At 46.7% G+C, this 22,543-nt stretch overlaps 1 protein-coding gene across 1 annotated transcript; it reads right to left on the bottom strand.

Moving 5' to 3' along the window:
• Positions 1-389: 389 nt before the first annotated feature.
• Positions 390-4,286, bottom strand: GDF9 (growth differentiation factor 9). Its single transcript, XM_048492138.1, has 2 exons — positions 3,875-4,286; positions 390-1,303 (listed from the first exon to the last, which is right to left on the bottom strand). Exons 1-2 carry the CDS (start codon positions 4,284-4,286, stop codon positions 390-392), a joined length of 1,326 nt encoding a protein of 441 aa, XP_048348095.1.
• Positions 4,287-22,543: the final 18,257 nt, after the last annotated feature.

Below are 22,543 nucleotides of genomic sequence, written 5' to 3'. Positions count from 1 at the left end.
AAATCAGCAATAGTAAAACCTTTTGTGCCTAGACACTTGTTATAAAATGTTTTCTTTTAAAATATTTTTAACATAGGAAAGACTAAACTAAGAACTACACAAAAGATGGCATGAAAAGACAGGTATTCATATCTCTTGTGCTCTACCTAGCAACGCATAGTACTTTAACCAAAACATTTCACCATTTTTTTCTGTTTGGAAAAAAACAAGTCTCCTAATATCCAACTTTACATTTAGTTTCCTGTAAATCAAAAGGAGCTAACAAAAATAAATGCAGTCAAGGAAATACCTGTCAAAGTATTTAATACTAATTCTTCAAAGGATAACTTCCTTATAAGGTTGAAAAAAACATTGAAATACAAGCATTAGGAAATTGGTCAGGATTGGTTTTAGCGACAAGTGCATTTGGTAGCTATCATATTTTCATATTCTTTGTAGACAATTGATCTGTCACTCTCTAACTTCAAGACACTCAGGGGACTGTATTCAGCAGGAACACAGGATGGTCTGGGGACAGAAGAATCCAGCTTTTCATATATGATGTTCTGGACCATTGTGTGGACAGGAGAACCATAGCGATGTCCAACCACTCTTGGACATTCACCCTTGCAGTAATGAGGATTGTATCTGTGTGGTGCAATTATCCATTGGTCCCATTTCAGCTGGCTGAACTTCAGCCAAAAGTTTTGAAGCTCACACTCATTTTGGGGAAACAGAAACTGTTGATAGAAGTGGCTTAAATTGTATGGTGGAATAGATGTATGTTTCCAATCTTCATTTCTTCTGTGACGAGATGCTCTTTTAACCATCATGGGTTCTTTCTCTGTTTCTTCACTGGGACTCATGAAAGGACTGTTTTTCAACCCAGACCATATAGGATTCATATCCCTCCCATGGTAAGCTTGCTCATTGGTATCATTGAGATACAGAAGGAGAGACGGTGATACCAAAGCCGTATTAAAGAAATCCCATTTAGAGTGAAGAGGCTCATTATCTTTCAGGCAAGTAAAATTTACAGCAATATGAATGCTTCTCTGATTTGAGGCTATCAGTGGCTGGAGGAAAGAGGTCACATCAATCTCAACCCACCTCCGTCTGAGTTCAACTGTCATTGTATGTGGAACACTGGAGCATACTCGATCAGATGAATCATATTCCTTGACAACTAGATTGCAAGTGCATGTAATGGCTGATGATTTAGAAACTGACTTATCCAGTGAGTAAAGCAAGACTGACTTGAATAAGTGCTCTAAAACAGTAACACAATCTAAGTTGAAAAGCAAATCCACTGAGCGAAGGTCTCCTGAAAAAATAAAAAAAAACTTCTTAGGGATTAAAGGAATTTAGTCAATTTGCATTAACTTAAATGGACTGAAAGCATTTAAGTTAGTGGCTGTCTCAAGGGTTGGTTAAGACACAATAAGTCTTTTTAGGGAACAGTGTTGCAGTTATTCTTTTTGAGTCATGACGGAGCATTAACTGCTTTAAAACACACTGGGGTTTACAAATGAAGCAATTTTTCTCTGGTATTTTTGGGTTTTTTATCTTTTCGTGTTTTGTGGTACTAGCCTTGAGGAGTCTTCTAACATCAGTGGCAAACAGAGACAAAATGCATTCTCTTCCATGACATTCTGGACTCTTCAAGTATGCCAATATTAAATTATGCACACAAAAAAAGGCAATTAAAGATTGAACCAGACTTCTGAAACACTACAGAAGTAAACATCAAATCAACCCTGGGGATCAAGGGAGTGCCAGATGCTGCAGCCAGTTGACCATACCATGCTAGAATTCAGATTTGATCTACTTTGATTGGCCCTTTCAGGTGAAGAAAAGGGGCCTAAACCTAAATAGCTTCACCATAAGCCACATCCATGGTTGGCTTATGAAGAAGTGATGTAATAGCTAGAAAGCTGAACAAATGAAGCTTTCTTACGCTGAGTCAGGCAGCTGGTCATCATTACTTTCTGCTCTGGCTGCCAGCAGCTTTCCAGGATGTCAAGTAACAATTTTTCACATCTACTACTACATGATCCTTTCAACTCAAGATGCCAGGGTTGGACCAGCAACTTTCTGTGTACAAAGCAGATGCTCAACCATTGAGCTGTGGTCCCTCCCAGCTATGATGAGCAAGGCCCAGTCTCCTCTCACCTATGAAAGTAACAAAACTTGTGCAAGCTACTATCACTCTTCTATGTTACCTCACAGGGTTGTTAAACAGGAAAATGCTGGTTTCTGTTGCCTATATTTTGACATGCTTAGTACTAATACTGAGTGTGTGAAGAGCTTCTTCCTACAATAGTATAGGAGCAGGAATGCATTAAGGAGATAATGTTGATATTAAGGAGATAATGTTAATGTTGATGTTCTTGGTTGATGTGGGTTTTTTGGGCTATGTGGCTGTAGTCTGGTAGATTTTGCTCCTAACATTTTGCTTGCTGCCAAACATAGATGTGGGCAAAACATTAGAAGCAAGAACTACCAGACCACAGCCACTCAATCCAGAAAATGTGCAACAGCTAGTTATTCCAGCTGTGAAAGCCTTCAGCAATACTGAATGTGTTGTTTGTGCACTATAATATGAACCCTTTCCCACAGGGCATACAACAACAAATTCTGCAGGTAGCCATTCTAGAGAGTTCTTAACTGCATTCCAGAGTATGCATATATCTGCTCTGAGGGGAAAGGCAGCAGTGGTAGCTCAGTATATAATCTTCTTAAGAATAACCCCATCACCTCACTTCACAGCTCTCTCAATATTATTTTCAAGCTGACCAAATTTAAAGATATAATCTAACTTATTTACATCATTTATTTATATCACTGAAGCAACAGATTTACCCTATTCACAGCTGAATCAAGAATAGTACTACATGCCAAGATGCCCAGAAGCCAGAACAATAACATACTTTTATAGTTCTTTCCCTTTTCAAAGTTTTACATAGCACAAGTAGAAAGGCAAGGGGGAAGGCCCAAAGTAACACATCAATATTCATAACAGAATAGAAATTGCTAACTTGATTGACTTATATAAGGCCCTATTAGTTAATCAGAGGACTTTACAATCAGTTTCTGAGTGAAGAGATAGAAATGAGGCAATATTTGGAAGAAACCAGTAATCCCACTGGCAAGTAGTTCTTTGAGAGAAATACCTGGGATTCACCTTTCTCCATAACCGTAACTGATATAAAGTGGAGAATATTAAAATAATTGCTTAATTCCAATTCTGAGCGCATTACTTAGTAATAAATCCCACAGAAGTTGGGGGATTTCTAAGTAAACATACCAGAAATTGAGCTGTGCTGGTCACAAGCAGCTAGCAAAGGGGGACGGCCTGAGCACATAAATAGCATTTAGCAGAGCTGTGTAATCACAGCGAGAATTACTGTTTGGATGAATATGTATCCTCCTCTGTGAGAAGTTTTACAAACCACTAGCAAGCTTCCTGTACTCATATGCAGTTTCTGTAGAATACATCAAGCACAAGGCTACAGAATGAACATGTGGTAGCTTCAGACAATGTTAGCAATGTAAGTATGGATACTTTGAAAAGCCAAATTCTACTGGTATGCCCTTCAAAACATTCAGACTAAATAATCTAGAAAAGAACACATAAATGCTTACTTGAAGGGTATAAATAGCCTTTCTAAAGTGAGGCCTAGTGTGTGCATGTCCTTAGCAACCTTTCTAAAAGTTACTAGGTACTTATACTAGGCTTTACTTTTTATACCTTTATACAACATAAGAGCCTTTCATAATAATTCCACTAGTTTTGAGAACAGGAAATGTGCAGATGGGAGAACAGATGTGTTCTATACCTCTAAAGCTGTGGGGAGTGGGTGAGTTAAACCCAAACTGAAATTTCCACACCTACCTCTTACTTGACTGTCAGAAGGGTGCTTGCACTCAGCACGGGGAGTGAAGAGCCGGACTGTATTGTAGAGATGACTTTTGTTAGCCTTTGGGATCCCTTCCTTGGTTGCAAACATTTTATACAGCCTCTTCATGTAGCTCAGAGCTCTGGAGTCCGGTTGTGGTACTGGGGCACCGTCATTCCCTTCTGGATGATTATGACCAACCAGCACTTTGAAAAGAGGAGGTAACAGAACGTAGCTGTTTTCTGCATCTGGGGGAAACAGCAACACTGGAAGTGGTTTAGAGGCCTGTCCTTCTGATACCTGCAATGGCTGAGAGCCCCCTTCATCTCTGGAACTGGAAGAACACAAGGCACCAGAAAAAAACAGTTTAAGACAACAACAGGTAAATATCCCCCAAAGAATCTTCATGATGGGGATTAGTCAAGACAAAGACACCATTTCCCCCATGACAAGCTGTATTCTAAAGAAAGCCAGCAGCACCTTCAGGTTTCTTAAATAAATTCAAGGTATTATTGAAAGCCATTCCCTTCTAATTAGACATAGAAGAAAAGTCATTCGCTTGATTAGGTGATCCACAGTGCAATCCTAAGCAATGTTTTATCCTTCTAATCCCATTGAATTAAATGGGCTTAGAAGAGTTTAACTCTGTTTAGGATGGCACTACCAGTTTGCCTGATCAGCTGTAGACTCTGCAGTTTGCTGGCATGTTTGCTGAGATCTCTATTCTCATCTGGAAAATGCAGTGACCAGTTGGCTAAGTTAGGCCTTGATTCAGGAAGACACATGTACTGAACCTCACTACTGTAAGCAGCAATATTTATTTTAATAGTCTGTATGTGTTAGAGCATTTTGTTGTTGGTCCAAGTAGGAAATACTAGGGGGTTGTCAGGCCCAAGAAAGCAGAACTTGCTTGGGAGTACTAATTTCATTTTGAATTAATAAAGAAAGGGAGTTTAGGCTTTCTGTTCCGCACTTCCAATAATCTTAGAAAATGATGAATAATGTACTGCCATTGATTTTAATGACATTCATGTGCAAAATTCCATTTGACAACAGTTTGTGATTTTACTATGAGTATTTAAATAGCAGTAAATTCCAAGAGCATCTCATAACAGATTAATAGTTTAGTGGTTAGAGTACTAAAGTGGGATCTGGGAGATCTAGGTTCAGCCTGACATGCAACACAGGGTTATTGTGAAGATAAAATAGAATGATGATAGTGTTTAGGAGAAAAGTGAGATATAAATATTGAAATAATGGAGCTTTTCTTGCATGAGTTAAAAATGCATAGTATTCATTATTGGTTTTAATGATATATTAAGACAGTTGGGAAAGGGAAAGGGGGAAACAGCAAAAGAAGTATGTTTCAGAGTTGTGTAGCTATCCTGCAATTTATCTAGCCTAATATTATCAACTGCAGGTTTTCAGTCTTCCTGTACCGCAACAGAGATTTTTCATCTTGCTATTTTCACTGAGGTGGTTTAAGAATCTAATTTAGAAATTCTAGTGTGCTGACAGATGGTCTGATACTATGAAATTGAAATAAAATGGATGCTAAAGACAGGGAGTAGTTCAAAGCCACTGGTTGTATAGCATAAGGATCCACAGACACCAGTTCACATTATTTTTCTTTCTGGTGACAGTCCCTTATATTCATAAGTTCTTGGTGGTCACTTTATTTAACTACAATTAAATAATGCTATCCTTGGCAATGTTTTTATACATGACAAAGTGGTTTGCTTACACCTAATCTTATATAAGTTTTCTTAGAAATGAGTTCTAGTATATTCAGTGGGAGAGCTATTGTGGTGTAGTGGTTAAGTGTGGTGGACTCATATCTGGAAATCTGGGTTTGATTCACCACTCTTCTACATGAAGCCTGCTGGATGACCTTGGGCCAGTTACAGTTCTCTCAGAATTTAGCTTATGCAAAGGCAGACAATGGCGAACCACTTTTGAACATCTCTTGCCTTGAAAACCCTATGCGTCACCATAAGTCAACTGTGACTTGCTGACGCACATGTGTACACACAAACACATCGGTTCATTGGAGCTTTCTTATATGTACAAAGGATTGTGATGGTACTAGTCTTGTCATTGTAGGTCTGCTCTTGCGTGATAGGATCTGGTCTGTGCTGTTCAAATTGCCCATTTGCTGCGTTTGTCTGTATAGCTACCCTTGGGGAACTCTGAAAAAGTGATTCTTTTGCTTTTTTCCTGGAATTTCTAGACTTCAACTAGACTATACAACTAAACCAGACTGGCTTCAATATGGCTTACTCCCAAGAAAGTGTCCTTAGGATTGCAGTCTGAGGTGGTTAGCAACCTTAACACTATAAAATTGTTTTTATGTCATTGTTGCCCACCTTGAGTCTTGAGACGCACAGGAGAATGGTGAGCATATAAATATTTTAAGTACAGGTCCTATGATGTAGTGATGCACTGCTGACCCAGCAGTACCGTAGTAGAGCCGCCGCAAGGCACACCCCTTCCGCTCGGGCCTCTGCGGCCCTTCTGGTCGCGACCGGCACCCCCATTCCTCATCCCCCATGAGTCACGGGTCATGAACTGTCTGGCTCAATTACCGGGCGCAGGGACAATAGCTCTGCCCCCAGGTAAGGATTGATTTCAGAGCCTCGACGGCCCAGTGCGGCTCCTCTCTGCATCGTAGCCAGGTGAGATCATGCATCAAGCATGATGATCTCCCCGTCTCTCCCCTCAGCTCTCCCGGGCTTCCCCTTGTTCCATGCCTCTTCTACACCCCATTGGAATGATAATAAAGCTGTGCCAGGAACTAGCACGCTGGAGATTCGCTTAGAAACACGGACCCCATATCTCGCTCCGCTGCTGGCGATCTCCACCAGATGTTATCTCCGGCCTCTGCCTCTTCCTGTTCTTGCGCTTGACCACGCAGTACGACTACAAGCTGGTGCCGAAACCCGGGAATCCTCGAACCTCTCCACCCTGCTCACCGTTCGCCTGGGAAAGGGCCACGCGGGTACCGAAGTCCAGCTGGATCGGGCGCATCCAGGAGGTGGGACCTTCACCGCTTCGCTCATCGGCCAGTCCCTCTTCTGATCGGGCGCATCCAGAGACACGCTGGCCCTAGGACACTCTCTCGGTCCGACGGACGATCACCGGTGAGTATGAATGCCAGCAAAAGCAGGGCTTATGACAAGTACACGTTAACGAGCTGAAAGCTGCTTAGCTTAAATGCGACAGGGTCTCCGTTAAAGAGAGGGGAGCCATGCGCGAATTGGTTGAGGGAGATTGAAGCCCAGTGTCCATGAAAAAATACCCCGAGGGGGGGGACTACTGGAATCTTAAGGGACTGGGAAAACATCGGGTGCACTCTTCGGACCAGAGCCTCGCGACGCCGGGTGTCAGCTGCTACTGGACGTGGAGACAGTGTTATGTAACCGCCATCAGCCTGCAGACCCATGGCTCCCTTGCCATGGGTCAAAGCTCCTCCTTCTCGCCATCTTTTCACCTTCAATTTCAGCCCCCGAATTTTCTCTATCCGGCTTAAATTGGACGCCTGTCCCTCCTTCTGCCCTCCCCGTGCTCCCTCCACCCATTTCCTTCTTCAAACTCTCCTCGCGGCTCGGCCGCCGCCTCCCCTTGCTCCTCATTTTCTCCGCCAAGCCACACAGCGACCTGGCCGTCAGCGCCTAATGAATGGCTGCTGGAGTTTCTGAAACTTCCTCGCAGATGACGTATTAGCCCACGATCCTGGGCAGAGGAAAGAGACCTTGACGGAAGATGATGCTGAGATCCTTGCTTTGTGCCCCGTCCACTTCACAGACCACGAGGGAGGGTGGCATCATTCAGAGGGTTCGTCGAATTTTACCGCCCTTTAAGCTACAATATCCTCAAACTGAGTCCGCAGAGGCAATGCGGGACGTGAGGAGTTGCGAGCCCCTATGTGAGAGGCATGCTAGGAGGAAGCGATCATGCGAGGAACCACCTAATGGGTTCCGGACGCACTGGAAGACCACCTTCCCATGCTCCTGGAGCCCTGCACAATGTTTGCCTTGATCTGGGAAAGTGAGTTCTTGCCAGCAAAGTGCTTCAGCAGGGAACAGCCACCTCTGGGGAAGCTTCTACAATCACCGGAAGCAGCTTTACGGTTGCTTCTCAATGCCTTCGCCAAGCTCCGACAATCCAGATTGAATCCTTGCACTGAGGCCACCCTCTACGGTTGCCTCGGAGTGCGCTCATCTATAGGGCGTTTCATCAAGGTCCCTAATTCGCCGGCCAGCGCTAACCCAGAGCTTCCTCCATCGAAGGCCAAGCCCCAAGAGCTCCTATGTCCCGGGGAGTTCGTGAACAGGGTCTCCAGGAAGCCCCTCAAAGAGGGGCAGGTAGGACAGCGAAGAGGCCCAAAACGAAGCTCCTCATGCAGCCTTGCTAAGGAGAACGCTTCCACCGAAAGTGCCATGTGAAAGCGATCATGGAGCCTGGGCAAGGATCCTGAACTGGCTGGGACCATGCTTAAAGGCTTGCCAGGGACATCGGATCCCTCCGCTCACTGTTAGTCTCTCTCGGGCCAGCAGCACCTCTCCACCACCTCGGAGGACAGCCCCAAGGGGATTGCCCCAACTTTAACTGGCGGCAGATCAGGGCATCTTCGGCGGAGGGGAATGCAGGCAACCCAGGCGGGGGCCTTACAACCCCGATGCGCGGAGGAGGGTCCTCCCCCAGGAGGAGAAGGCCACCAAAACCCGATGCCCAATGCGATGCCAGAAAGGTTTCCATTGGAGAGACGACTGTCTGCCGGGAGAACTCTCGGCCCGGGCGCCTCCCCCCCAGCCCAGGACCAAGGAGGAGGAGAATACTAGAGCAGACCCAAACACCAAGACCCACGCCCAAACCACCCCCCTCTCATGGCATCTCGCTCACGTGCACCCAACCCATCTCCTTCAAGTTCCTCCTCACGCAGGTCCTTGTGCAGCCCCAACCCAGTATGGTGACCCTATCCCTACTGGGACTATTGGGCTGGTGCTTCCAAAGCCTCCACAGCTACTTTAGGAACAGGAGGCTGTTCATCGTCCCCCGAGTAATCGACTCCACGCACCAGGGACCCATCCATCTCCAGGTCTGGACAAATATCCCACAGGAATTGCCCGCCGGAGCCAGCTGCGCCCAGCTGATTCTCCTGCCCCATGCGTTGCCCGCAGCCGACCCAATAAAGGCCACAGGCCCCGGCAGCCAACACGGAGCAGCCGTCACCACCGTCGCGGCGGTGGAGACGCCCATAGGGAGCTCCAGCAGCCCGACACCTGGAAGCTCGCCATAGAAGGACCAGCTGTGTTCAAGGGGCCTGGTAGACACCGGCGCTGATGTGACCGTCATCAGAGCAGCCGAGTGGCCTGACCCAATGGCCCGACTTGGAGACCTGCCCACATACACATCTGGGGGGGTGGGAAACAAACCGCCGCAGACGGAGCATCCGCCCGCTCACGGTCAACAGCCCAGGACTCGAGCGGCAGCTCACAGTCCGCCCCATTGTTTTGGACATCCATGTCAACCTCTGGGGAAGAGACCTCATGAGCCAGGTAAAGACGACTTTGGTCTGGGATGGATAAAACCGCCACCCAGATCATTGATCCCAGCTGTGTCTTCCGAAACTCTCCTTCTGATTTCCGCTAGGAAACCGTTTCCCCCTCCCCTTCTCTTCTCCTTCTATTCTTCGACTAGCAAAGGCGGGAGGGCCAATTGGCTGACTGGCCCTCCCTGGATTAAAATCTGGGCCCGTCCTGGTACCACAGCACTGCCAGGACAGGCCCCAGTTTAAAAAAGAGGCTGCTGCCACTATGCCCCTAATAACAAACCTGTTTGGCTTTGTGGCTACCATCGCCAAAGGCGCTTAGTCAAAACCGCCTCTCCTTAAGGAGTGGTTTCGGCGGCCAGGGCAGGCCTCTAGTCAAGGGGATGCTGCTCGCGACCAAATTCACACACAAACCTGTGTGGGTTGTGGTTACTGCCTGCGCTCTGGCGGCGGTGCCAAGGCCAGGCGCTTGGCCTGGCAGCCCCTCATAGGAGAGGCGGTCTCGGCGGGCGGCAATTCCCTGAGATAATTCGATTACAAATTCTAGCGCCATTCCAGCCCTCCCGCATCAACCACCAAGGTCACGGTAAGTACATCTCCCTTGCAAAGAAAACCCCCCCCTTCGCGGTGTGTGTGCGGAGGAATCTTGCCTCTAATCGCCCTCTATTGCTTCCAGCTCCCGGATGCGCCTTCATCGCCTCAAAAGCGCTCCCTAAGCTTCTCCCCTTTTGCAAGTTGCTGATTAAGCATGCATACCCTTACGATCCCCAGGGTCCGGGCTTCTGCCCCTCCTCCCTTGGAGCTTTCGGACCTTTGCTCTGGACAGCACCCTCTGATGACGCTCTGAAGCCAATTTCCATCCAGAACCGCCTACCCTCTGCCCTCTCTGTCAAACAATCAAAGGAAAGAGGAGTAGGCGAATTCCCCAGTAAGATTGCTTTAAAGGCAACCTTCACGCAGGCTGCAAAAACAAGCCTTCTTATATTAACTTACAACTCAAATAAAGAAAACTTCGATCTTGATCTCCCGCCACCCGCTCAGACCTCGAAGCCTGGTTGGGGACCCGACCCTCTCCCATAACCTGGGGAAGGGGGTATGTTTCAGTCCGATCTTCTCCTACAGGTCCCTGTGGGACTCCAACTGTCGCCATGACAGGCCAGCCCAGTGGAATGGCGCCAAGAGGAGACCAACCCCATCTCCCGGAGATGGAACACATCTCTCTAGAAGGATCCCATGCCCAGCGCCCCTCAACGAGGACGCCGGGCCACCGACACCCAGACGGCATCGAGGACACGGATGACCTGGGGGAACGTCAAGGCTACCGCCAGCCAAGCTCCAGGGCTGCTGCGCCCAGCAAGGCCACCCCGAGACGCCCGAGAACCTCCTGGTGCTAGCTTCCTCTTGGCGATCATCACCGGGCTCAACTCGGGCGCTGGCCTCCATCCTTGCCTGCTCTTGCTGTTTCCTGCCGATGGCAATGCGGCCACCCCTGACGAAGCTTTCCACCAGACCAACATCTGGGAGCAGTTCACGCCACCGCTACCAACGTTGGAGTCGTCCTTTTTGCCTGGGTCAGTACCCAGGAGCCGGGAGTTTGTTAAAGCTCCTGCCTGCTCCCAGTTTGCAAAGCCCCTGGAGACTTCCTAGCGGAGTCTGGTTTGAGCCCCTTCATGAATGCCTCATCTATCAGATACTCTATGAGCGCCGCACTGGGGACTCCGTCAGTCGGAAGTCCCTCCCGGTCGGCGCTCTCTCTTTGATCACCAAGACTGTCGCTAATCATGAGTCCAACACCTGCGCCCGCATCGCTGGCGCGGCCAGCCAAGAAACCGACCCGGGTCCATTCACCGGTTCGGCCAGTTGGAACTGTTCGCACGTAGAGGACATCCCCCCCGTGTTCGGAAACATCCTGCTCCCTAGGGGCTGGTTCTGGACCTGTGGGGAGAGAACTTTTAACTACATTCCCGCCCGACTCTCTGCCGGGACTCTTTGCTGCCTCAGTCGCCTCACCATCATTCTACCTCAGGCTCCACCCCGAGAGCCCGGGCACCTTCGCCCGCCCGCCCATCCCGCTCTGCCTTTCGATCCCTCCTGCCGGAGCGACGCAGTCGCCATCCTCTCAAAGTGATTATGTTTTCTCTTGCGACATCCCTAGTGGGAGTCCCTGGGCTTGCCACCTGGCGCTAAGACTATCGGCCCGGCTGGCCTGCATGCTCTTGCGAAGTCTATCAATTCTACCTCCGCAGCTCTGGATGCCCCTGGCCTCCAGGAGCAACAGGAACTTCGTCAAAGCGACTCTAGATAATCGTGCCATCATTGATTACTTGTTATTTGTGCATCACCAAGGTTTGTGAGAATATTTTTACATAATATGTGTTGCTTTAATCTCTCTGATAACTCTCAGTTGATTCATATGAAAGTGCGCGAGTTGAAGGAAGTTGTATCTAATTTAAAATATGATGTGTTGCCCCGGTGGTGGTCAGCCCTTTGGAGCTGGCTGCCAGGGGGATGGTTAAGTGTTATTGTACAGCTCTGCATTGGTTTGATTGTATGCCTTATCGTCGGATCCTGTTTTGTTCAATGTGTATCTAATATTGCCTGTAGCGTGTGTAAGAAGCCCCTCGAATTTCCCCTACCCCGCAACCAGGTTCTAATGTTGCATAAACAGCTCGGTCAGCTCGACCAAACGGCAGAGGAGACAAGCGTCCCCTTAAATCACCCCCCATTTTGGCCCCCCCCCTTCTAAAACGTAAAAAAGGAGGAGATGTAGTGATGCACTGCTGACCCAGCAGTAAGCCGTGGTAGAAGCACACCCGGCTCTCATTGCGGCCCTTCTGAGTAAAGCACCGCGCCCCATTCCTCATCCCCATGAGTCCGCTTGGGTCCCTTGAACTGTGTCGGCTCAATTGCGAGCAGGGACAATAGCTCTGCCCCAGGTGGAGATTGGAAACAGGCTCAGTTGTGTCAGCTCCTCTACTCTGCAGTAGCCAGGTGAATCCTTGCATCACATGATGATCTCGGTCTCTCCCACTCTCGGGCTTCCCCTTGTTCCACGCCCTTCTACGCGCCCCATTGGAATGATAATAAGGTGCCAGGAACTAGCAGCGGGAGATTAAGCTAGAACCACGGACCCCCCAGCGCTCCAGCTGCTGGCGATCCTCCATAGATGTTATCTCAGCGTCTAGATCTACGTTCTTGCGCTGACCGATTAGTCTGACTACACTATGAGACACCAGAGATATCAGAATCTGTGTTTCATGGATTTTTTTGTTTGTTTTCTTGGCTTCAGTTAAATTCTGTATGTTTTGTTCATAATCCTAGCATATTGAACAAGTCTGTTCAGGAGATTTTTTGCTGTTCTCACGTCATGACACATTATTACAGTCATGTTTTGGGCCTTTCAACCAAGGGACTAAGCCTTTGAGGCAGTTGAGCTAGAAACAGGAGCTGTATGCTGTTTGAATATTTAAGAGTCTTACTCTTCTTTAACCCAGTAGATGGTGGCAGTTATGTAGCTTGGCTGTAAAGCTGGAGCAACTAATCCAGTTTTTCCCTTTCCTCAACTTAAATGGATAATGGGGTATCACACATGCTTCTGTTCTAAATGCAGTTGTTTTCTTTACTCAGTGCATGGCTTGCTTATACTGATGTGATTTATGGGTTTTGTCTTCGCTCTCTGCTTCCATTGGTATTGATGCATGTAACATTTGAGATTAAGTTTCCTTAAGTTGAAGTCTGAAGAAAAATAGTGTATATATGTGACAGCTTGGATTGTTTGTGGCCACATGTGACTAATGTGAGACAGTGCTGGATGGTTACTGTTTTTTTTATTGTTGGCATTGGTAAGCACCCTATGAAATGTATACTCTAGGTATCAGTGTGTTCAGTGATACTTGAACAGGAAAGTAGGCATATGAATGCCACACAATCCTCAGTTCAATGTGTTAGTGATCACCTACCAAGCTCAAAAAGGCACTGGCTCCATCTACCTGCAGGACTACCTCTCCTGCTATGATCTGCTATGACAGTTTTTCTCATCCTCTGAAGGTGCCACCCCACAAACAGGTAAAGTCAGCCCTTCTCTGTTCATGGGTATTCTCTGTGATGTCTCTCCCACTTTATGAAATGGTCAGCCAGAGCTTATTAGGTTTACCTGTACATATTACAAAATGGACAAAACAGAAGCGTTCAGTAATATAATGGATCTACTTGGGAGGTAACCTCTATGAGGGATATAATGGATCTACTTGGGAGGTAACCTCTATGAGGGACAGTGTGCTTTTTTTCTACTGCTTGTTCAGTCCTCACTTCACTCCATCATGTTGTTTTGCAATGAATCTTTGCTACTAAATTCAAATATTGTTATCATTCAAATATTACATTTTGAAACTTGCTTATGAACTGACCGACCAGTGCCATTATATATGTAAACCTCCTTGAATTCCTGTCAGAAAAGTGGATTATAAATGAAAATAAATAAAATAAAATTCTAGTTTATTCCTTCTTTGATCTTGGAATGGACACATTACTTTTAAAAATGTTGTAGTTATTCACTTTAATGTATTATTCATTGAATTTAATATGCTCCCCCCCCCCCTTCCAGACTCAGGGCAACTCACATAATATACATAAAATGTTTTAAAAAATCTCCTGACCGTAATAATAAATATTAAATAAACCCAAGCAGCAATTTCATATTCAATCTATTGTAATTTAAACAAGCAGTAACAACACTGAGGTGTCCTGATGGACTAATAATAAAGCTGGAATCAAAAATTGAGTTAGATTGGATTGAAGGGGGAGGCCTATATGGTTAAGTAGCTGTCTCAACCATATGCCCGGCAGAACAACTTTGCCTTACAGGACCTGTGGAAATGCATATGGTCTCTTAGGGCCATGGTTTCCTCTGTTCCACCAGGTTGGGGCAAGGACTGGAAAAGCCCTGTTTGAGGCCAGCCAGACTTTCTTTGGGCCGAGGATCACCAGTAAGTTGGTATTCACTGAATGGAGCAATCTTTGGGGGGACATACCAAGAGAGACGGTTCCATAAGTAAACTAATCCCAGACCATTTAAGGCTTTGTTCATTAGTACCAGAACTTTGAATCTGATTTGGTGCTCTACCCGAAGCCAGCGCAGCCAGGTTGAATATGCATCCACCTCAAGCATCCTGTAAGGATAATGGCTGCCACATTCTGGACTAACTAGAGCAGGGGTAGGGAACCTGCGGCTCTCCAGATGTTCAGGAACTACAATTCCCATCAGCCTCTGTCAGCATGGCCAATTGGCCATGCTGGTAGGGGCTGATGGGAATTGTAGTTCCTGAACATCTGGAGAGCCGCAGGTTCCCTACCCCTGAACTGATGAAGCCTCTGGAGCAGACCCAAGGGTAGCCTTGCATAGAGTGAATTGCAGTAGTCTAGCCTAGAAGTGTCCATTGCATGGATCACAGTGGCTAGGTTGGTCTGGGAAAGATAGAACTCCAATTGCTTTGCCTGGTGGAGATGGAAAAACAAAATAGGATTTGGACTGACATGAATTAGCTTCCATAACAATGGCTCATTATTATTTTCTTCATAGGAAATTATTTCAGTATAGTTTGATTGTATGAGTATCTTTATACCAATATAGAACTTACCATTGTAGTGATGAGAGATATTATGTATCAGTTTTAATAATATCAGTATCAGTGCTGATAGGGGAGAGGAACAGGGGAGGCTGAAGAAGAATAGAGACTAGCTTACACTAAAGAGTTCCTGGATGAAGTGTCACTTGAACTTTCGAACCAGTGGTGCTAATTTCTTGGATAGTATGATCAGGATACGGTGCAAAATTCTGATTATACAGAGGGGAGAGATGAATTATTTTCTTTCCGAGTAATGTGTGGTTGTGCACAAGTTTCCACAGGTTTGCTGCAGTGTGGGAGCTCTCACTTGTTAATGCCATCATGTGGAGCAGCTGCTGCATAAAAACCTGTCACGTGAGAAGGAAGAATGGACCCTGCATTCGGGTATCCGCACTGACAGTCATCTCAGCGACATGTGTACAATTCCAGCAATGCCTGTGAGGTATATCCAACAAGCCACTTTCTCCCACTTCTTGGTCTTTCAGGGAGTGTTACAGAACAGCTGCATAAGAGTGCTGGCAGATACGAGCTGTAATTTAGAAGGGTTTCATATGGCAGCTGTGATATTTTTAAAAAAGGGGTGGCTTGCAAGAACATATACATCAGAACAATGGTCCACCATATATATTCAGATGTATGTGCTAGAGATCAGTGTAGGTCATGATAAACTTACCACCTGTTCTTTTTTTCAAGGAATTGCTCTTTGTCCAATATCAATAGAAATATTCATGGAAAAGAAGAGATGCATCATAACGGTAGAAAAGAACTTTAATACATTACAGGGGTGGCATATTCTACTAATGTATTATTAACATTTTGACATTCATAATATAATGTTTTCTTACAATGTATTGCTTACTTTGCAGCTCTTTGGGTAGCAACCACAAACATGACAACAGATCACCAGCGCAGCAAAGTTTAAAAATTGCTACCTAGGCACAACTAGTATAAAACAAATGTTGCCACCAGGGGGCTCTCTAACAACTTCAGCACATCTCACTTCAAATCTAAATTTGTGGTGTTTTGGAAGAAGCCTTTTCTGTACCATGGAAATACCTAGGTATTTTGCATTTGTGGTAGAAGATTCAAATTCTTTCTTCCAGGTGATGTCCATAGCAGGGATATTATATTTTGCATGAACTTGGACTTGTTGAGCACATTTCCAGCAAATTTTTAAAAGCCCCAGTGGCTTTGTGTGTGTGTTGGCGGTGGGGGGACGGAGCATTGTACTCTTGCCTGCCTAGATCTTACAGGAACCGGGTGGGGGCGGGGTTTGAAGGGCTTTGCTATGGGACAATGGCAGTATTCCCTTTTACTAGTTAAAAAACTGGATTGTATGACTAATCGGGCAGAGGATTTTAAAAACCCTAAAAGTAAGAGTGAAAGTGAGCAAATGGCAAGATATTAATTTGATATTGGGTTAAGAGTGGGCAGTTTTTCTGGCTTGATCCTATGACACATCAGTGGAAGGTGCTAATTGTCCCAGATCTTTTCTGCAGCAGTCCTTTGCAACTCTGAGATAGTTTATTCCCAGGGTCATGAGTGAACCCTGTATGGTCTAGTAGCCATGTGGTTCAGGAGGCAAGTAAGTGCTGAACACTTTGCACATGCTCCCTTCAAATATTTCTTTTTCACAGTTGTTTTCATACAGGGAAAGCAGAAAAAGTAACCATTTGGGAGAAATTGTTTCAGAGAGAAAATGTGAACATGGCAAACCTTTAGCATCCGCTCCCTTCACACTGTAATTTAAAGCACCCACCCAAGATATATTCACAGCTTTACCCTGCTTAATTGGAATTTGGTGGTGACCCAGCTCTAACATGTGAACTTTACATCAATGTGTCTAGTTGTCTCCAAGACATAACACGGCTAAGCTAGTGACAAAGAAATATCGAGCTTGCTTTTTTGTAATTAGGAGTACTGATCAGGCAGAATTTTATTCCTTTTGCTGAGCTGCAACTGTGTCCTTTGAGATATTAATTACCATGGAAGGCTTCTGATTCATATCTATATAATCTACAGTTAATACCCTTCTTCCCTTTCAGTCCTTTAATGCTGACCTTAAAGAAACAAAAAAGTAATTGTACCCGTAGTAAGTCCCCAGATTATCTTTCACCTCTCTCCTGACCAAAGCACACTCATATCTCTAATCAAAAAATGTAGGTATCCACATTAGCCCAGTGTTTTCAGTCATTGCCTGTGGAATGTACGCCTCAAGATCTCTGTCAGCCATTATAATTTTAAGAATGCATAAAGCCTTCAAATGTTGAAAATATCAAATGAGGGAAAGATTTCCATCTTATCTTTTGCTTCAGTGGGATAATATCTAAAATAACATCCTTTGCTTATCAGTAGTACTTAATTATAAATGGTTCCTGTACTGTTATAAAATATTCAAATTTCTTCTCTAGCTTTTTCCAGGAAAGGGCTTAAATAATGTGCAAAATATCAGTCCTTAAATACAGAGACATATCTAAGCAAACTGGAGCTTAGGGACAAAATCTGAGTTCCCCCCCCCCCCATGGGCAGCCACCCTCCCCCACCTCGACCAAACAATGATTTTTTGCACCAGCTCACAAAACACCTCCCACGCCCAGCAAAACATACATGGCTCTCTCCCCACCAACTCTCTTTCCTAATTTTGTCCTCACACCAACCCTATGAGGTAGGCTGTTAGCCTGAGAAACAGCTCCAAGCCAGTGCAAGTGGGTATTAAACATGTAAAGCTCTCACAAATTACCCCCAGCAAAACATTTACCAAACAAATGTCAGCATCAAATGTCAGCACAAAACACTGTCAGAGGAATCCACCCCCAAACAGCATCACTTTCAATGATGTTTAAACTAGGGAGTCCAATTTATTCTTTTAAATCCAGCTTAAAGGGAGAATCTGGGGTCCCCAGTTAAAACAACATTGAAAGTGATGCTGTTTTGGGGTGGATTCTCCCCCACCCTGAAACAGTATCACTTTCAATGTTTAAACTGGAGACCTCAGATTCTCCCTTTAAGTCCATGCCGAAGGGGGTGGATTTAAAAGGAGAATCTGGGGAAATTTGGAGGGTGCCTGCTGTCGGGGTGCAATTGTTAAGCTAGCAGCACCATGTAACACAGTGGTTCCCAACCTGAGGTAAGCGTACCCCCAGGAGTATGTGCCAGAGAGTTTGTGGGTATGTGAAAAAATTACATAATGGGTTTGCTCATATGGGGGCACAGTTTTAGGGAAATAGGTTCCCAAGGGATACATGAGTAAAAAATAATTGGGCTTAGATTACAGTAACTGGTTTGTCAGTAGTTGCCATTTTTTAGGCTGCAGACTTTGAACAACATAACAAAGAGAATTAAGGCCAATTTAGACCTCAGGATGACATGGCTAAGAGCCCCATCCAAGGGGGGGATCTGTTCTTGGGAGCACCGCGCCGCTGTGCCAGTGGATTCGCCCTCACTGGGGCATTTATCCCAGGAGAAGGATGATCCCACCAGTGTGTGGCAACTGCCACCCCCTCCCACAGTGCTGGAATGCCACTCTAGACACCACGCCAGCATCGCAGGAGCCTTGCTGGCGTAGCGGGGGTGGGCCAGGGGTGAGGCCAGAGGAAGAGCTGCTCTTTGCTGGCATTATGCAGGTGTGCTGCAGTTGGGACTTAAGACACCCTTTTGGATGGCTTAGGTCCATTGTGGCCCATAGAGGTTTATTGTTGGGGAGACTTTTTGTGGCGATCCCCCTCCCCCTCCTGCGGTTGAGGCTGACAAGCCGTCCCACCGTCCCTTTCCGAGGTGTTGGTCTCCTCGTCTCGAGCCCTGGTCTTTGGGGGTCTTAGAAATATCAGCTGCCTGAACCACAGGGTGTCACGCCGGAAGGGGGGGAGAGCCCCTCCCTTCCCTTCAGGCCCTTGTCCTACCCCCAGTTGGGGTCTCTCGCCCCTCCCCAAGGGGCTGCTGGCGCCCGGGCTGGACGTTCGCGCCCGCACCCCAGAGAGGCGGCGGCAGTCCCCAAGCGTTGCCTGTGTTCCGCCTCGCTGCCCTCCTCCACCGCTTCCCCGTTCTCCCTCTCTTCTTCCTCTTCCTCTCCCTTCTCCGTCTTGGTCTTTCCCTTCTCCGTCTGGGTCTCTCCCTTCTCTCCTTCTTCAGCCTCCTCCTCTCTCCACTCCTTCCCTGGCTCTCCTTCCCCTCCGCCCAGGCACTGCCTTGCAGCCCCTCTGACTCCCGTGAACGCACTTCCCTCTCCGGGCTCCCGCAACACCCTCCCTCGCCCCGTCACGACCAGCCCCCTTCTCCCGGCCGCCTCCCCCTTATATCCTTTCCTCCCGGCTTCTGTGGCGGTCCCCACTTCACAGCCGTGCCCAGCTGCTGCAACGCGCTGCAGCTGCGCCGGCAGCCTGACAAGCTGCAGCTGCGCCGCCTCGGTTTTGCCCGGCCGCTTCGGCTCCCCTGTCGGAGGCCGGGCCGGGCCGCTCAAGGAACTCCAGCTGCCAAGTCGCGAGCTTGAGCCCGCTCACCGGCTGGTCGAGGTCCTGGGCGAGAGCTTCGCCTGGCGACCCCCGGACACTTTTGTTCTTTGTGAGCCTCCCCATGCTGCTGGGAAGTGTCTATGGGAGCAGCTGCCACAAAGTCACCGTGCCACATAGTCACAGCGGCCTGCCACCTCCCGTTTGGATGGGATTGCCCAAGCGTAGGTTTTTGCATGGGCTCAAGATCGCATTTGAATTGTGCTGCAACCCTGGCCAAGCAGCTGTGGGGGCTTAACTGACACCCAGCGTGGTGTAGTGGTTAAGGGCAGTGGACTCTAATTGACTAATCAGGTTTGATTCTCCACTCCTCCACATGAAGCCTGCTGGTTAACCTGGGGCTAGTCACAGTTTCCTTAGACCTCTCTCAGCCCCAATTACCCCCAAGGTGCCTGTTGCAGGGGGAGAGGGAAGGTGATTGTAAGCCACTTTGAGACTCCATTTGGTAAAGAAAAGCGGGGTATAGTAACCAAATCTTTTTATAATGCTGCTATGCAACCTGGCCTGTGTAGTTGTTTTGCACTGGTTGCGTCACAATTTTAAAAAGCTCTTTACCTCACTAGCCTCATGTTCAAATCCGGCCCTGTGCAATCATCAGCATGTCTAAGGTTGCCCACCTCCAGGTTATTCAGATCAATTCCCCTGGAGAAAGTAGCTGCTTTTGGTGACACTAAGGCTGTTTCCCCACTTTGGTCGTTTCCCCTTTGCTGCGTGCTACTCTCAGCGCACGCCATTTCTGGCGCACGCCCGGGCTTCCCCACGACATCAAAAGGTGCCCTTTTGAAGAGCACCAGGAATGACGCATGCGGAGGGGGCGCAAGAGCAGCGGCTTCGGGGCAGCTGCGTTGTCGCCGCCCCTGTAGTGGGGAGTGCCGCGGGACCCAGCACTATTTGGGGACGGTAGCGCGCAGCAGAAGGTAAGTGGGGAAAGGCCCTAAGTATGATAGCCCATTGAGCTCACTCTTCCCATCAAATAGTGCCCACTTTAGACTCCTCTCCCCGCAAATCTCCAGAACTTCCCAACCTGGAATTGGCAATCCTGTTAAGTGGGAGCTTGTTCAGGAGTGTGAAAATCCTTAAACAACAGGGGAAAGATTAAAAGATTTCTGACAAAACAAATAATTACAGTCTGTAATCGCAAGATTTTCACAGAGTGGGGTCTTGGCAGCTGTTTGTGTTTTATTATTAATCATAGAAAAGTATCCACTGCTCAGCTCAGCAACACTGTATTTTTCTTATGGACCGAGTACTTGTATTTTACATCAATGCCTGTTTGGCCTTCGTTTTTCCCTGAAGGAGAACAGTCTTGTGTAGAGATGGTAGTTGGCAAGGCACAGCATCTGGGCTGCTGATTGACATAGAAAGAGAGATAGTTGAGAAGCACTTGGCTGCACTGGACAAATATAAATCCGCTGGCCCAAGAGTTCTGAAAGAACTATCTAGAGAGCTTGCTGAGCCTTTGTCCATCATCTCCCAGACCTCTCGGCAGACCTCTCCCTGGCACATCTCACCATGGCATGCCTCTGAAGATGCCAACAATAGATACAGATGAAATGTTAGGAGCAAAAACTGCAAGACCACGGCCATGCAGCCCAGAGAACCCACAACAGCCAGCTGATTCCAGCCGTGAAACCCTTCAACAATACACCATGAACCCTGCTTTGGGAAATGCCATACTAGAGTCCCTCCAAATCCGCTGCTTTTCCACTCTTCTCTGCTTGGTTGGGCATTCGTCAGGGTTCATAATGCTGCTTATTTAGAACAAGGTCACATGGATTCCAGCAGAAATTTCCTCTACATAATGTGCTTCCTATTTGGGGCCATAATCACAATACTGTCACAATGTTTAAAAAATTGCAAGTTGAAAAAGAAGCAGTACAGCAATACATTTTATTAGAAGCCATTAAAATGACACAAAGCAGTTAGTGAGCTGTCACGTTCCCCTAAACGTTCAGTATAAAATACAAGCCTGGGCTAAGGGGAAGAAAATTATTTTTCAGGACATAATGGAAAAGAACCATAGTTGGTTACCTGATAAACAATAAGTGGTTAATTGATCACTTCTGGGTAGTTCTGCCAGTATTTTCCAGAACAACTGGCTAGGTCAGGTGTCTGCAACATGGTGCCCGTGAGCACCACGGTGCCTGCCAAAACTTTTTCGAGGCTCTGCCAAGTATTTTTAGGAAGTGGGTGGGGCCAGGTCGGGCTTTTGCCCAGCAAGCCTTCATTATTGACTACTAGAGATTTTGTGGCTGTGCAGATTTAAAAAAAATGCTTTGGCAGCAGCTTCCACCATAGCACAAGGATCTACTATATTACTGAACTTAATAATTTTGGCAATAACTTGGTGGTTTCCCCTGCTTTCTATGGCAGCTATTTTGTCACTATGTGCACCATGCTGTGTCAGAAGTGCAAATGTTTCCAAAGGCGCAAAATGTTTGGGGACCCCCTGATTTAGGGATGTACCTCCATGCTAAAGATCCAAAAACAACAGCTTGATTTATATTCAAAATTTATCTGATCATAAAATACATTGTGAAGTAAAGAAAAATACAGTACAAATTACAGTACATTCCTAAATCCATTAGTCAGTGGTCTTAGAAGTGGTCCTATCTCTGTTTAGGATGGCACTGAGAGCCAGTGTGGTTAAGAGCAGTGGACCAGGTTTGATTCTCCACATCTCCAGATGAGTGGCAGAGTCTTATCCGGTGAACTGGATTTATTTCTGCACTCGTACACATGAAGCTGCTGGGTGATCTTGGGCTAGTCACAGTTCTGTCAGAACTCTCTCAGCTCCACCTTCCTCACAAAGTGTCTATTGTGGGGAGAAGAAGGGAAAGGAATTGTAAGCTGCCTTGAGTCTCCTTACAGGACAGAAAGGTGGGGTATAAATCCAAACTCTTCTTCTTCACTGTTACTCTTAGGGCCCTTCTGCGTGGGCCAATAAATGTGGTCGAACCACGGTATAAAACACGGGGGGGGGGG

The sequence above is a fragment of the Sphaerodactylus townsendi genome, linkage group LG03 (genome assembly GCF_021028975.2).
Source record: "Sphaerodactylus townsendi isolate TG3544 linkage group LG03, MPM_Stown_v2.3, whole genome shotgun sequence".
Lineage (NCBI taxonomy): Eukaryota > Metazoa > Chordata > Lepidosauria > Squamata > Sphaerodactylidae > Sphaerodactylus > Sphaerodactylus townsendi.
The sequence above is the reverse complement of the archived record's forward strand: the minus strand, read 5'-3'. Positions and strand labels throughout refer to the sequence as shown.

Excerpts from the sequence above, each read along its gene's own strand:
- GDF9 (XM_048492138.1), bottom strand. The coding sequence starts at position 4,286 with ATGAAGATTCTTTGGGGGATATTTACCTGTTGTTGTCTTAAACTGTTT. Across the intron at positions 1,304-3,874 it reads TTCTGACAGTCAAGTAAGAG|GAGACCTTCGCTCAGTGGAT; the intron begins GTAGGTGTGGAA and ends TTATTTTTTCAG.